The 16,118-nt window shown below is 34.2% G+C and overlaps 1 protein-coding gene and 1 non-coding gene across 2 annotated transcripts in view; both read right to left on the bottom strand.

Moving 5' to 3' along the window:
* Positions 1 to 1,489: 1,489 nt before the first annotated feature.
* The window catches only part of LOC102803109 (uncharacterized), a 41,234-nt gene continuing 26,605 nt past the window's right edge, over positions 1,490 to 16,118 (bottom strand). The window contains exons 7-22 of the mRNA XM_006816213.3: positions 15,057 to 15,257; positions 14,522 to 14,669; positions 13,302 to 13,483; positions 12,961 to 13,158; positions 10,773 to 10,932; positions 10,541 to 10,687; positions 10,253 to 10,397; positions 8,944 to 9,050; positions 8,592 to 8,755; positions 7,753 to 7,848; positions 6,995 to 7,106; positions 4,688 to 4,760; positions 4,239 to 4,296; positions 4,007 to 4,080; positions 3,257 to 3,332; positions 1,490 to 2,250 (exon numbers count right to left, since the gene is read on the bottom strand). Of these exons, the coding sequence (XP_006816276.1) occupies positions 2,017 to 2,250; positions 3,257 to 3,332; positions 4,007 to 4,080; positions 4,239 to 4,296; positions 4,688 to 4,760; positions 6,995 to 7,106; positions 7,753 to 7,848; positions 8,592 to 8,755; positions 8,944 to 9,050; positions 10,253 to 10,397; positions 10,541 to 10,687; positions 10,773 to 10,932; positions 12,961 to 13,158; positions 13,302 to 13,483; positions 14,522 to 14,669; positions 15,057 to 15,257 (2,175 nt within the window). The 3' untranslated portion in view covers positions 1,490 to 2,016. The remainder of the gene's footprint in view (positions 2,251 to 3,256; positions 3,333 to 4,006; positions 4,081 to 4,238; positions 4,297 to 4,687; positions 4,761 to 6,994; positions 7,107 to 7,752; positions 7,849 to 8,591; positions 8,756 to 8,943; positions 9,051 to 10,252; positions 10,398 to 10,540; positions 10,688 to 10,772; positions 10,933 to 12,960; positions 13,159 to 13,301; positions 13,484 to 14,521; positions 14,670 to 15,056; positions 15,258 to 16,118) is intronic.
* On the bottom strand, positions 12,036 to 12,142 carry LOC144351773 (U6 spliceosomal RNA). Its single transcript, XR_013420443.1, has one exon. It is a non-coding gene; the product is annotated as a U6 spliceosomal RNA (small nuclear RNA).

Genomic DNA, 16,118 nt, shown 5'->3' with positions numbered 1-16,118 from the left:
TCCTGCCTCACAGACATAGGTAATTAGATGTGGATTTCATTTCATTGTTGGATAATAAGTTAATGTCGTTGAGCATGAGTGATGTATTATTCATCTTAAGTCGACAAAAACACAAAGGTAATTGTTTGGCTTAGCCACGTAACCTAATGAAGGAGCAGTATGATACGTATATTATACTTTTTATGTGTGGCGTTTATATATAGTGATAAGTTTGAACTCGTAACCTACATCCCGCTAGAAATTATGGGAAGATGACAAAAGGGTGATATGAAAAAATTTGAATAAAAAAAATCAAATTATCTAATAATATTATGATATGTCAATTCAATTCAAAAACGGACCCGTAACAACGTTTCCAGATATTTCGACTTCTAAAGTGCTTCTTGTGTTGGTAATATTCAAGCACATTATGTTACACTGTGTTCCCACATAACTATCTTTCCCCACATAGCTCTAATGTTAAGGCCACACTGGCCACCAAATAAGCGTAATGGCCACGCTGGTTTTCTCCTACGGAGCTCTAACGTTTAGAATTCACTGTATTTCTCAATACCATTCTAACGTTTAGGATCCATGTTATGCCTTAGGGGTACATTGTCTTCCCCAAATAACTCTGACATTAAATCAACAATGTCTTCCCAACATTAATCTACGTTGTATTCCCACAGAGGTTACTAAGTTTTCCCCAATATCACGCTAAGGTATAGACAACAATGTAATCACCCAAAGAACTCTAACGTTCGAGACATATAGATTTGACATACTGGGAAGGTATGCATACTTGTGTCTAATTAAAAGATATCCTGTTGCAGTGGGTATACAATGCCGGGTGCTATAATGGAACAAGATTATACATGTTATAATTAATTCAATGTATTTAAAACCTTTCTCAGAAGGTTATTTAAACGACAGGACTACAAAGGAAAATGGCATAGTGGGATACCACTAGATTATATATGCTATAATTAATTCAATGTAATTAAACGCATTCTGTCTCAGTGGGTTATTTAAACGTCAAAGTATCACGAGAGAATACCTATTATAAATAATTCTATGTACTTAAAACAGTCAAATATTAGATTGAAACAAAGGTCGGCACTTAAGGCAGATATTATTTTTCAGTGCGTTCAGAAATGTTAAAACACACACATTATTGCATTGTGCGGTCAATTATCGTGGGAGAATAACCGAAAACCATGTAAAGCGAGTATTTCTAGGCATCTTGAGGCAGTTATACAACCACCAAAAGGTAGTTTTAGAATCACCTGGACAATTCACTTTTATGATGACAAATGTTTCTTGATCTTCTCACCGACAATGACGAATTGTTTACGTTTGGGGACCGTTTTTCAAAGATATCAAATATAGTTTCCAGCTACCTGTATCCTATTTCCTGTGGCTCTTTAATTAAGGGGACTTTCCGATAGTATTACTTTGCAGTGATATTTGAATTCATTGAAATAATGTATTGAAATAACTACACATGGGATTTTTAATATAGTGACGTTTATTTACAAACAACATTACAATGCACATATATCATCGGCAACGTGGTATAAACATGAATGTATGTATGAATAATTATTGACTTTTTATGAACGTCTTAACTGCATTCAGTTGTTGATAGAAATTCACCAACAAGTATTTAAAAACGATTAAGTACATTTGACTTAAGAACACTTGATAAAACAGATATTTACAACATTATCAAAATACTCGCCGTTGACATAAATACATTTAATTGATATTTATAAGGGTAATGCTTGATATGGTAATTTGAGACACAAATATAAAAAAACTATAACTAATGCATGTTCGTCAATCTCTCAATTATTCGTGCAACATCATATGTTAGAAACAGGGCGGTGTTTGGTTCAAAAATCACAAATGAATCAGTTATAAATCGAGTGTTCGTTTAGTAAAATACAATTGACAATGACATCACTCAATTGTTTCTGAAAAGGTATACTTAAACTCGTTAATGTCAAATACATAAAGTATAACGGCGGAGCATATTCAAACACTCGTTCCTATCATAGACTGCGGCAGGTTGCACGGTATTGGATCGTATTTGTGATTCATATTCTTGCTTTCCATTTTCTTTGCCCGTTTTGCTAGTTTTTCCTCTCTGTTCAAGCTAAAATAGTTGTACAAATTATAAACCAATTCGATGAACTCCACTACTGTTATGAGCGAAATGCCCACGTATAGTCCCATCAGACCGCCAATATCGGCAAATAGCTGATCAACCTACAATAACGATAATATGAGGTTATTACGAGGATACCGAAAAGTATGCACGAAGACAGTGCAGCTTATTGACCGACGCGCAGCGGCGTACTGTCTGAATGTATGAATAAAAACAAATGGATGTTTTGTGTAGAATAATGAGTACAGGATCTCCAGTATCATCAGTATTTTGTTGGTCATAGTCACTAAATGAAGGACATTTTAAAATAGTCAGCTTATTGTGCTTCGCCAGTAGCTCGTCATACAAACATATTGCTTTATAAGAGCATTTAACAGTAACGGCATCTATGAGGAAATCAAGTTTTGTGCATATGCAGTGATATTTGCATGTGACTTCAGCTTTTGGCCAAGGTCAAGATCAATTGTATTCTGAATGAATTGAAATTGAAATATTTGCCACAGTTATTTAAATGACCTTATGTTGCAACACAACCATGACACAGAGATACATGGTACAGTGATGCGTGTCCAAGCAACATGGGACGTTTCGTGATGTAGCTCTGTCCTGAGAATTAGAAGGGTATTAGAGTGGATTGATATGGAATTACATACTTGAGAATCTAGTATTAAACTGAAAGCAATTTTTATTATTTTACTTAATTCAGTCAAACTAATTTGAATGTAGTCAATACGAATTATCTTGCGCACAGTGTAATGCCTCACAGAGGAAACACTATGTCCTGTGTTGAATTGTCCTAATATTGTAGAATTAATTATGGTCAGCACATCAGTCAGATTTGTCAGTAGCATAACATGTGTCACCGAAGAGGGTTTGCCAGTGTATGGTTATACATTGCCAGGTGGAGCTACATCATTAGCAAGATTTGTTTAGACCATAACATGGGTGGCAGTAGACGTTTTGCGCTCTTTTCACCAGCAATTCAATAACTGGAGTACAATTGTTCCTAACTAATTTTGTTGACAACCTTGGTACTAATTAGACTCATCGTTTACAGCAACAAGGGAGGTAGTCATACATAGTATGCTTATATAGCAAATAACATACCGTATACGCTGGTGTATTCAAAATACTCCGGTAATTAGGTACTTCAAAAAAGACTTCAATAAGAACCAAATTGTCCCTGTAATAGAAAATCTTTATATTGAGCTATAATATTATTGAAGTGAGCGTCACAAAAATCATAGGTCCATTCGCTTAGTTGATATTAATTGATATGAAAATACAACTCAATAAAACAAAACAATACTATTTATTCCTACCATCTTTCTAACCTTGATAAGTGATCTTCCTGTGATGTTATTACATTTCAGATATACCACCTCGATAAAGACTTTCCGTTTTTGAAATTCTTTTGTTTTTTGAGGAAATTAATTAAGACAAGTGATTTTGATTAGAATATTCTGAAATATATTAACAATAATTCATAACGAGATGTATTTCATATGCACACTATTTCATACTTACTGGCTACACAAGAATATGAATTTGATATCTGCTATATTCTCTATATTTTTGCATTTTATCCTGTCTTGACTGAAAGAAGCTTAATGAAATTACAAATTATGTAGTGTGTCCAAAAACTCATTTTGAACGATAACTTTAACAAAAAAAATTTTCTTGGTAAAAATATTGTATTTTTCTGCATAAAAACAAAAGAATTTCACAATGTCGAAAACGGAAAGACTATATCGTGGTGTTCTAGTACTGTTGTGATGAGTTTGCAGTTACTATCTAATTATCGAATTATAGTTATATTGCCGGGTTAAAAATAAAATACAATATAAGATAGCATACCTGGCACTTTTTTCATCAACTACTTTATCCCGAATTTTGGTATTGATCGGCCGTAATACTTTGAGAAGACCACCCTAAAATAAGAAAAGAGCTGGTAAGTCGCCTTATTTTGCCTGTTACATAAGGAGTATTCATAGCGGATATGAAGTTATCATAAACACATGGGAACGCCCTTCTGTACGGAATGTTCTACATCATAACTACATTCATAACATAATACAAATATACTTACCAGGTGTTTGTTAGAAGGCCACATTGATTGGGACACTGTCTTTTTGAAGGTTGTTTTCCTAGAGTTAAATATCAAAGTTATACTCTGTAAAATGTGTGTAATGATTGTTGTTTGAAAAAGAATCTGATAAATAAAAAATACCAACAGCCAGTGAAGGAGCAATGGCAGGAGAGGGTAGGGGATGTTTAGGCTGAAAAGGGACAATATAAAGACAATTATTTCACCCAATATGCAAGGCCATGTCTCAAATATTAACCATATGCATGTCACACATCACCCCCCACCCCAAATGTATAAAATTGTGATCAAAATCTGAAATTTACAACATGGAAATATTTAATGTTTGTTCGTTTTTATTAGTGCCTATAAAATATTGGAATTAATTGAAGCCCAATCATAATGTTACATTGTATATTAACCCCTCTTACAGTAAAAGTAGTATCATTTACCGACATGGTTCTTTACAGTTGTTTTCAAAAACTCCTCTTCTATCGAGGAAGTTAATCAATCGCCGGCACACTTCTGAAAACAAAATTATGAATAAATCTGGCTTTTATGAGTAATAATATGAATAAAGAGTAAATTAACGTAAGCATACAGTACAATATGTGAAAACATGAGTGTGGATATTATAAACACATTTATAAAATCCATACTCATGCATTGACTGTGCATATAAACACAATATATTGTTGCTGTACTGTTATGCTATGTCCATGTATTACTATGCTATGTTCCTGTATTACTATGCTATGTTCCTGTATTACTATGCTATGTTCCTGTATTACTATGCTATGTCCCTGTTCTCTCGTGCTATGTCCCTGTATTACTATGCTATGTCCCTGTATTACTATGCTATGTTCCTGTATTACTATGCTATGTCCCTGTTCTCTCGTGCTATGTCCCTGTATTACTATGCTATGTTTCTGTATTACTATGCTATATTCCTGTATCACTATGCTATGTCCCTGTATTACTATGCTATATTCATGTATTACTATGCTATATTCGTGTATTACTATGCTATGTCCCTGTTCTCTCGTGCTATGTCCCTGTATTACTATGCTATGTTCCTGTATTGCTATGCTATGTTTCTGTATTACTATGCTATGTTCCTGTACTACTATGATATGTTGCTGTATATCTATGCTATGTTCCTGTATATCTATTCTATGTTCCTGTGTTACTCTGCTACTACTATGCTATGTTCCTATATTTCTATGCTATGTTCCTGTGATACTATGCTATGCTCCTGTACTACTATGTTATGTTGCTGTACTTATATGAATGTTCCTGTACTACTATGGTGTGTTCCTGTATTACTATGCTATTTTCCTGTAATACTATGTTAACTTGTTGTACTACTGTTATGTCCCTGTATTACTACGCTATGTTAGAGTTCTTTTATGCTATGTTTCTATTCTCCTATGCTATGTTCCTGCACTAATGTTATGGTCCTGTACTTCTACGCTATGTTCATGTACTACTGTTATGCTCTTGTACTTCTGTGCTATGTTCCTATACTACTATGGTATATTTCTGTACTTCTATGCTATATTCTTGTGCTACTATGTTATGTTCCTGTACTACTATGTTAACTTGTTGTACTACTGTTATGTTCCTATATTACTACGCTATGTTCCTGTTCTCTTATGCTATGTTTCTATTCTCCTATGCTATGTTCCTGCACTAATGTTATGGTCCTGTACTTCTACGCTATGTTCATGTACTACTGTTATGCTCTTGTACTTCTGTGCTATGTTCCTATACTACTATGGTATATTTCTGTACTTCTATGCTATATTCTTGTGCTACTATGTTATGTTCCTGTAATACTATGTTAACTTGTTGTACTACTGTTATGTTTCTGTATTACTACGCTATTTTGCTGTACTACTATGCTATGTTCCTATTCTATGTTATGTTCCTGCACTAATGTTATGTTCCTGTACTTCTGTGCTATGTTCCTATTCTATGTTATGTTCCTGCACTAATGTTATGGTCCTGTACTTCTGTGCTATGTTCTTGTACTACTATGTTATGTTCCTGTACCACTATGTTATCTTGGTGCACTACTGTTATGTTTCTGTATTACTACGCTATTTTGCTGTACTACTATTCTATGTTCCTGTTCTCTTATGCTATGTTCCTATTCTATGTTATGTTCCTGCACTAATGTTATGTTCCTGTACTTCTGTGCTATGTTCATGTACTACTGTTATGCTCTTGTACTTCTGTGCTATGTTCCTATTCTATGCTATGTTCCTATTCTATGTTATGTTCCTGCACTAATGTTATGTTCCTGTACTTCTGTGCTATGTTCCTATTCTATGTTATGTTCCTGCACTAATGTTATGTTCCTTTACTACTATGCTATGTCCCTGTTCTCCTATGCTATGTTCCTGCACTACTGTCATGTTCCTGTGCTTCTGTGCTATGTTCTTGTATTTCCATTCTATTGTCTTGTATTTCTATGCCAGGTTCCTGTACTACTATGCTATGGTGTGTTATTACTATGCTATGCTCCTGTACTACTATGCTATATACATGTATTACTATGCTATGTTTCTGTGTTGATATGTTATGTTCATATACTACTGTGTTATGCTCCTGTGTCTTTGTATTATGTTCCTGTATTTCTATGCTATGTTCTTGTAGTACTATACTATGTTCCTGCACTACTATGCTATGTTCTTGTAGTACTATACTATGTTCCTGTACTACTATGCTGTGTTCGGATTACATTGTTTCTTCACCTTGAGCAGTGTTAGTTATTTTACATGCCGGTCGATCTTTACTCAGCCACAGTGTGTCTCGGCAATTGCACTTCTGTTGGATTTTCTGATGTAGATATGTTTTTCGACACGCCTAGAACAAACATATAAATTAGGATTATAATTATCTAGATAGTACTGTATGTTAATACAACACGCTGATAATCGACTGGCTTTGGATTGAGCTAGATGCTACCTGGGTACATCGTCTTGAAAAACATGACTGTATGAAAATTGTTCATGCAATAATCAATTGAAAAATATCCCAATGTAGAGTTCAAATATTTCAGATATTATTATTTCAAAACTGTTTTTTTTTTTTATAAATTACCACAAATTGTGATTATGTAATTTCTTCATACAAAAATTAATTTCATATTGTTGTATATAAATCTATCATTAACTGATGTATTTTTGAGAATATTTTTTTATCTTGATACTGATTACCAAGAATCGGTCTCTATTCGTGGTCGATTATCACTATTTTTGTACTCCTTTGTACAGACAAATAAAAACATCTTATGTAATTATTTTGTATATAATATTTTATAAACATCCAAATAAGAAGTCATAATGTCTTATTGGTGTCTTCGGATGACAATTCACTCTGAATCCAGCTTATACGGATGAACCACGGTGTAAATGCAGTTATTGTGGGAATTAAATAAATAATACAATAACAAACATAGAATATTCGTATTGACTGTCGAATATGCAAACAACAAAAACTAAAAACTAACCTGTACAGAATAGTTGTATTGGCTACCGAATATGGAATCAATCTGAGGATTATTCTCACAATTACTGTATGGGTGGGCAACAGAAGAATGTAATTCCTAATAAAAGAACATCATAGATATTTATTTATGAAAATCATAAAATGTAGCACCAGTTGATTCTACAAATTTAACTTTACTGTGGGTTATAATCGTGTGTCATGTAGGACTATATGTTTTCCGCTATACGGCATTATGTGTAATTGAAAATAAATTAATATCTTATTTCAAAATTAGTTGTGTAATTGTATTTAGTATTCAGAGCGTCGTGTCATCGCCCAACGCGTTCGACCAATTCGTTTTAAATGCATTGTATACGTTACTTCGACCGTGTTTTTAGAAAACACAAAGTGTGAATTCTTCATGCTCACAATAATAGGGCTGGATTGAGTGCGGACGAGAGAGCTTCAGACATTATTGGAAAAACTTGTGGAATTATAAACAATTTATTATTTTGTTTTTCGACAAATACATTCGCCATCAATTAATCAACACTACTATGTTTAATAAAACAACAGACAAATCAAATAAAAGTAATTGTCACGGTATCACAGGCATAAAACAAGTTGAAGATTATAGACAATCCGTTGTCTGTGGCATGTCAGTTATTCGATCGTTGCCAGTAAACTAAAAATCTTTTACAATTTACAAATTATTTAAGTGACTAGCAAACGCTGTATTTAATAGTCGAACAAACAAACAAACAAACAAACAAACAAACGAATGAATGAATGAATGAATGAATGAATGAATGAATGAATGAATGAACAATCGATTGATAGATCAAACTAAAGTCAACTCACCTCTCTCAAGGCAATTGATGCCTTCCGCCCCGGTGCAACTGTTATACCATCATCTTCCGGGAAAGGTGTAATATCAGAAGGGTGCACCAGTATACGTACGCCGGCTTCCTGACCATATAAGGGTATATACTCGTCCTGCTCAATGTACAACGTAAGTTTCAATCCTGTGTAACAAACGGTAATCGTCGGACCTTTTACTTTTCTGATCATTTGTTATTTTAAATTGAATTTATCACGAAGATATGCAATATTTAAACACTTTTTTGCAAACATCGCTCGCTTCATTCCATCTTATCGTTGACCAAAAGATTACTACTCAATATAAAACAACGCGATTTACACTGTTTCTTACCATATTGAGAACCCATTTTGTCAGCTCGACGTGTGAGGGCGTCATTTCTGACGTTGTTGAACGTGAAACAGTTGCCATACCTATCATTTTGGAAAGTGGAGAAGTCACTAAAATAAAAGACAAAGAAGCATAATTCAATGTAATCAAATATGAAACATAAAATGTGGTATATTACATTTCATTTTTTCTATCATTGTTATGAGATTGCGTATATCTATGTATTTTATTATGGCACCAGGAATTACAATTGGCTGGAGAGTAAAAGTTGGTAAGAGTTTAATTTTGAATCTAAAGCGATTATGAGTATTAATATTCCGTACTGTCGATTACTTAATTATACGACTGGCATATACTCGTGAGTGTGACTGAAGAATAAATGGAACGGGAAAACAATGGCGCGGTACAAGCTATCAACAAAAGCGGCAATGTGAAACTTGTTTTGTTTCGCTATAATCTCTAAATGGAATTTAAACAATTGAGTCATGTGGACAATATCACATCGACTGCTTCGATATTTTGAACACAAATTTAGTCCAAAATTTTTAGGCGGCACAATAGGGGAGCTCGCCGAGTATAGTACTGTACTATGAAAAAGTTGAAAAGTTAAAGCGAAATTGTACGTAATACAATTTCGAGAAAATTTCAATCTGTGATTGGCGATAACAATTATGTTTCTCAAATACCATAGCAACGTTTTTTATGAACCTTTCGTAATTTTCAGGTATGTTTAGTTCTAGTTTGTTAAAATATAATTTATTCTCGTAATTGTTCATGTGCGTAAAAAATGATTTTATACGTAACAATAGTTCATAGTGGCTTTCATCCATGCATTCGAATTGGAGAATTATGAAATGCTTTAATATAATTATAGTTTTATCGATCTGTTCGTAATTTTGATTGTTCCAGGCCATATTTGATGTTAGTTGACAACACGGACGAGTATGCCGCTTATACAATGTATGTACTATACTGTAGTGAAGCAGTGAACCAAGCCTGTAGATGCCCTTATAGCCTGGCAAAGATTCACGTACATAATTCAGCAATTCCACCATGAAGATAGGTCACCTGGTACATACTCGTATCTCGTACATCTCGTATTGAAGCCAACCTATGAAAACACATTCTTTAATGATGAGAATCCCAAACTCGGTGGAAACCTTAACTCCACCAGGAACAGGTACTATCAAACATTTTTTAATCGAAATGATCCAGGCAGGGATGTCGATATTTAAAATATCCAGATGCAACCCGAAAAAGCTCACTACTTTGTAACTCTACATAAATTGAGCAAATGTGATTAATACCTTACCTTTGGTCACATTTATTTTCATTGAAGGCACACTGCAACACAAAATCCTCGAATTGGTGACCATATTTGAAGACGTCGGACATATTTAGTGTCAATACATCACGGAGATCGCTATAGTCTGTGGATGAGCTGTAAGTGAGATAACCTGCAGCGGAAGGACACAAAATATACCTTGTGTTTGTTTAGTATAAACGGGAGTAAATAAACCGAGTATATTAAACTAAAACCACGACCAATTGAATAGTGTATAAAACTTAATGTATTATATACAAATTTATAACAACGTACGCTTCCAATCAGGGGTGTCATTGTTTGCCAGGTCGCTTTGGTAGAAATGATTTCCTTGGTAGTAGTTTACACGAAATTCGTCGAATAAACGAGTGTCTTGCGTAAGTTCTTGATACCTTTCTTGCAGAGAATGTATATTCACAATATCTACACAGAAAAAATAATTCACAGTATATATTAGGTTTTTCGATGTAAAGTATTTTTTTTAAATAGAATGAAAATTCAATAATACCTTTAATTGGGGACGCACGCAGTGTAGTTGGCATGGTACATTTTGCCTCAGTTGCTGGCTTGAGACCTTCACAGAATGAATTTTCAATGAACTCATTTGTGGCGCGGCTACGACACTCCACTCTACGGTATCTTCTACCAACGCCATATGTTACGTTGCACTATTTGAAAAGAACAAAATTTACAATGTATCGACAAAGATATGAAGAGGATGAGTGTGAGTAATGAAATGAAAGATATGAGTGTGAGTAATGAAATAGTAAAGGAACAGACTAAAAAATATTTGCCAACTTGATCATAAAACCTCACATTTGTAAGCTGCTTACATTTAAAATATTGTCATTCCTCATACACTCGTGCCACACGTAATGAATTACTAGCAACTCTCAACATTGCCAAAATTGTTCTGTTCCAAAATGTTTGTTACTGGTAGATATAAAATATTTTTTCAGAATTTGTTTGTTAAATAGCTCCCGGAGTTTAAACTTTTAAAAGCGATTTCATTTTGTCCGTGTCAATTAAATGTAGTTCTAGCCAATATCGTCACAGAACGTAGTGGGTTTCTTTATTTCCCAATTGTTATTGCTTTTATTTATATAATTATCAACTTATCTCGAGGTAAATAACAAAACAGAAAAAAAGTTTACTTATTATTATTTGTATTATTTTTATTATTATTATTATTATTATTATTATTATTATTATTATTATTATTATTATTATTATTATTATTATTATTATTATTATTATTATTATGCAGTGTAATAACAATTCCGATCGTTTGATTTATAAGTTTTTCCAAAGATTTATCGTTAAACATGACGACTGGCACCAAATGTAATACTTGATAGACGATGTCTTGCATTTTTCCAACACTTTGAGAAAATAACCTTTCGGCAAACGACTCACAATACAATATGTTCCTAGCCATGCATAATAATGTATTCAATAAAATCCCATCTGTCATACTTTAAAATGAACATTGTCTTGTTGGTTTTGGCATTTGCACTCTTGTATGAAGAAGTAACGTACATTCTCGTCGCAATATAGCTATTATGATTCTTAGTTCAAATGAGAATGTTGTTAGCTAGACCATTACATTGATTGTGGCTATCTGTGTGTGCTTTCAGTACGCCTTCTCTGCCGGTTGTGTGTGTTTCTTGAAATCAAACTTTATATTCTTTCAACACTACCGAGACCGAAATATGTTCATTAATGTGTATTTCATAAGCAGTTTTCTCTCTATATATATTTTTTTTCCTTTTTTTATGTGCAACGCTTCACGAGTTTGCGTGTCATCCTTGCGCAGAGGCCATGCTAATCTTCTCTGTATCGTTCCAATTTTAGTATATGTGCTACCGAAGCAAACACATCTATATATTTCACATGGTTAAATTTTAATACATAATGAGACACAGAGAGGGCGGATGTAGTTTTCAGTTTAGCATTCTGCATATCTCAAACATTCTTAAAATATCTGGAACTATTGGTTATTTACCATGAACTGACAGAGAATGAGATTATTACGCATGGTGTTATTAGTGTCAGGAATTTGTTTACGCGTATCTGTTGACCGACTTAATTAGCTGATTATTAGCGAATTAACGTGTTATGTCTGTCATCGTTTAGGCCTATTTGAAGTTTTGGACGGAACTTGGCTCAGTGATTTGGAACTAATTACGAGATAACCGTCGCTATTCTGACTACGAATTCTGACAGTTGGTATTCGTAGTTATTAATGTAGTGAACGATTAATCAAAGATATGACGTATTCAGTACTTAGTGTGATTGGCTTTATGATTGAAGGTTACGCCTTAGAGTCTTAATACTGCTTTGTAATTGGTTAGAGTTTTGAAAATGAATAAAGAGAGTTTGAATTGGTCTTGGGGAGCACAGCACGACAGACGCAGTCTAAAGTCCAGTCTTGGGCTAGTCTTGGGTCAGCCTTGCGATAGTCTTGGGGATTTTTCCCCAGGGCGCTGTGTCTGATAGAGTGCTCGATTGACCGACTAAGACGAGAGCTGAAACGTATTTCGTTGTGTGTGTGTCTTATTTGACTGTAAAGTATAAGTGACTTTCCCGATCCCATACCTCAAGGGGACGAGATATAGAGACGAGACGAGATTCCCCCCTGACAAGTGTGGAGACCCCCGTGGAGAAGAATTCCCCCCTGATATTAGTATTAATACCTTACTCCATGCTGATACATGCCACAATCCACAGGGCAGGAAATGATACACAGCACTAAAGCCTCGAGCACGTTGTTCTCCATTGCTGCGATATGTTACGCTAACATTACCAGAAAAAGACCCCCAGGTTGGATTACTGTCGCCAGTTTCCATGTCACAAATCCTTCGATACAATGTTGGTTTGTTATGATCAGAAAGCTGAAACAAAATAATCAATATGGGTAAACAACAAGGTACAGAGTTATATCATATCCTCTGTATTGTGGAAACATCCCTCTATTTAATTACAACGTAACACCATAACAACCATTTCGCTAACAATATGCAGAAAACACACAAACCTCGACAAAATCACCACATGATCCACCTTGTTCCAAGGGAAAGTCGGAGAAAGTGATGTTGATACAGCCGCCTTCGTTAATAATATTGGTATAACAATTCTGTCCATTAGTGTATTGATCTGGGTATCCTTTCGATTGTATTACTTGACAGCAGTGGGTTAGTCTACTTTGACAGGTGGACTCTGAAATATATATTATAATTAACTATCATCTTGCGATACTCATCAATGTCTTTTCAAATGAGCGCGTAAATCAATGTTGTCAAAACTGATTAATATTTCAGCACGTTTGCTCTGTCCGTAATGATTATGTAGTGGAAGGGTGTAGGGGTTACAATGAATGTCGTTGCCGTCGCCATTCTTATCATAACACTGTCTTGCAACTAAAGTAATTTTCGATCAATCTTTCTTAAACTTGAGAATGTTTCAAGAAATGCGTGATATTGTATACATTTTTGGGGATATTGCCAAAAAATGTGAATCATTGGCACAAACTTGACGTTATTTGTGATTGATGTAGTACGAGGAAATGTGGCACCAATACTAATGTACACGTAATTGAATACTGATAAGATCAACTAGGGCATTGGTTTATTTTAGCGCAGCTTGAAACTTCAAATAAAGTAACGTCATACAATATCAACACTTTGTAAAATATGGGATCGATTCGTGTAACTGGTATGTACGTATAGCCCTGTCATTGTGTTGCATGAAAACATACATACTGTTCAAAACTCATTCGTTATGAATGACACCAAATGTTGCTTCATTTAAAACGGGAAAATCGGTAGAGGTAACATTGTACCAAATGATGTCAAAGTAAGGTACACAAGAAATTTTTGTAAAAATAGGCTGGGCTTCCAAATGTTACTGTGAATTAGTGGCCATTTTGGTTAGCTTATTTTTAAGTATGGGTTATTTTAGCAATATTGGCATTGTATATTTTTAATTTCTTTTGTGTCAATTTCTCTTACTGGACACTTGCAAAGACGTTCATTAGTGTATTAGGATCTTTTCCTGTCGAAATTTACATGTAATATTAACTGTGACAATCTCGGTGATTTGTGACAAGAGCGATGATGTCAATTGCAGAAAATAGGTCAATTGTCATAGCAACAGTCAGGGAATTACAACAAGAAATAATATACTATTATGCATACGTCACATGTCGACTACTGTTATACTTACAGTCTATACCGATGTGAAATGAATCATACTTACCACATACTTCCTGCTTACATACTTTAGTCGATACTGGTCTTGAACCAATGGCTTTACACTCGTCCAAATTAGTAACTTCTCCTGTTTGGGATGCCCCATTACACATCACAGCCCTAGTTTGTACACCTCCGCCACAACGTTTTGAACACTGAAAATAATTAAAAAAATAGTTATTCTTGCGTACCCGTCACTTAGGCCCTATATAAATCCTCAATTAATTAATTAAGCGTAATGGTTTGTACCAATACGAGTATGTAGTTATGTGCAGCAATGCCATATCAAATATTAATGACTTTACTCATCTATTATTTTACCTGCACTCATGACCTTACTTCCTATGCCATCGTTTGTTTTGTGAAATTCACAGATTTAATTTACAACTAATGCTCGACGGAGATCGCGGCCCTCATTTCACAATTCACGGTCTCAATTAATCTTACGACAATTACTTACCTGCAATCATGCCCATTCTACTCACGTCATCGTTTATTGTATACAATTTACAGTCTCAATTTACCTTACAACAAATACTCACGTTAGACCAGGGTCCTACTTCCCAGCGCATCGTGTATTGCGTACTATTAACTGCCTCATAAACCAAGTGAAAACCTCGGGCAGTATACTCTGTATCGCTTCGGAACGTCACAGTAACAACATTAGAAGAGGAAATCCAGGGTGGCGGTCTTAGTCCCCCACACAGTTTGACGTTAAGATCAGAGTTCATATTATCCTGTATCTGTAATTGGTAATATTGTATACATTGAACATTATTGCCTTTATTAATTTATTATATTCCATGTTGTTTATATGAAACAAATTACACAGATTGTGGCAATTAAGGCAATAACCACGATATATACATGCCTGCTATATTTAGTGGTATACCCGACTTTGGCGAGCGGAGTTATATCCTTAAAAACAAAAATGTTTTAATTTCAGTTGCCGAACAACACCATAACCCCCCCCCCCAGCGCCGTACACACCACTACATTCACTACATAGCATAGACGATGTGAATCTGGTTACGGTACTGAAAACAGTCGGCAGGCTTTTATACATGTTTCGCGTACACTAATTTCGTGAAGTGACTTTCTTTACCAAACTGTCTATGTACTATAGTTTCCATCATTTTTCTTTGTTTTCCCAGCAATAAAACAAAAACAAAATTTTGATAAATACTAATTTAGTGTCAAATCTGGTATTCATAATCTGGGGCATAAATTCAAAACCATAACCCATGGTAACATTGCATTATGCTATATGTGACTAAGGATTGTATACATTAGAACAATGTATCGTACAATCTCAATTATGCATTCATAGGACTGACACATTTTGAAAATAATCAATTATTTATTTTGATGCATTTCTCGTATTATTTCTGAATTATGTCGAAATGACAATATTGTTTATTTTTGCAGAGATTTATTTAATTATTGTAAATAGCAAATTTTAGCTTTGCACAATATTTCATTTATATATAAATAAATAAACATGACATTATAAGCTTCTAGTATGTATTTATTTGCAAAATGTGAAAAAGAAAATTCATATATGTAAATGCAATTGTAATTATCTACACTGATATGTATAAATG

Source organism: Saccoglossus kowalevskii, chromosome 6 (assembly GCF_978046115.1).
Source record: "Saccoglossus kowalevskii chromosome 6, keSacKowa6.1, whole genome shotgun sequence".
Classification (NCBI taxonomy): Eukaryota; Metazoa; Hemichordata; class Enteropneusta; family Harrimaniidae; genus Saccoglossus; species Saccoglossus kowalevskii.
The sequence above is the reverse complement of the archived record's forward strand: the minus strand, read 5'-3'. Positions and strand labels throughout refer to the sequence as shown.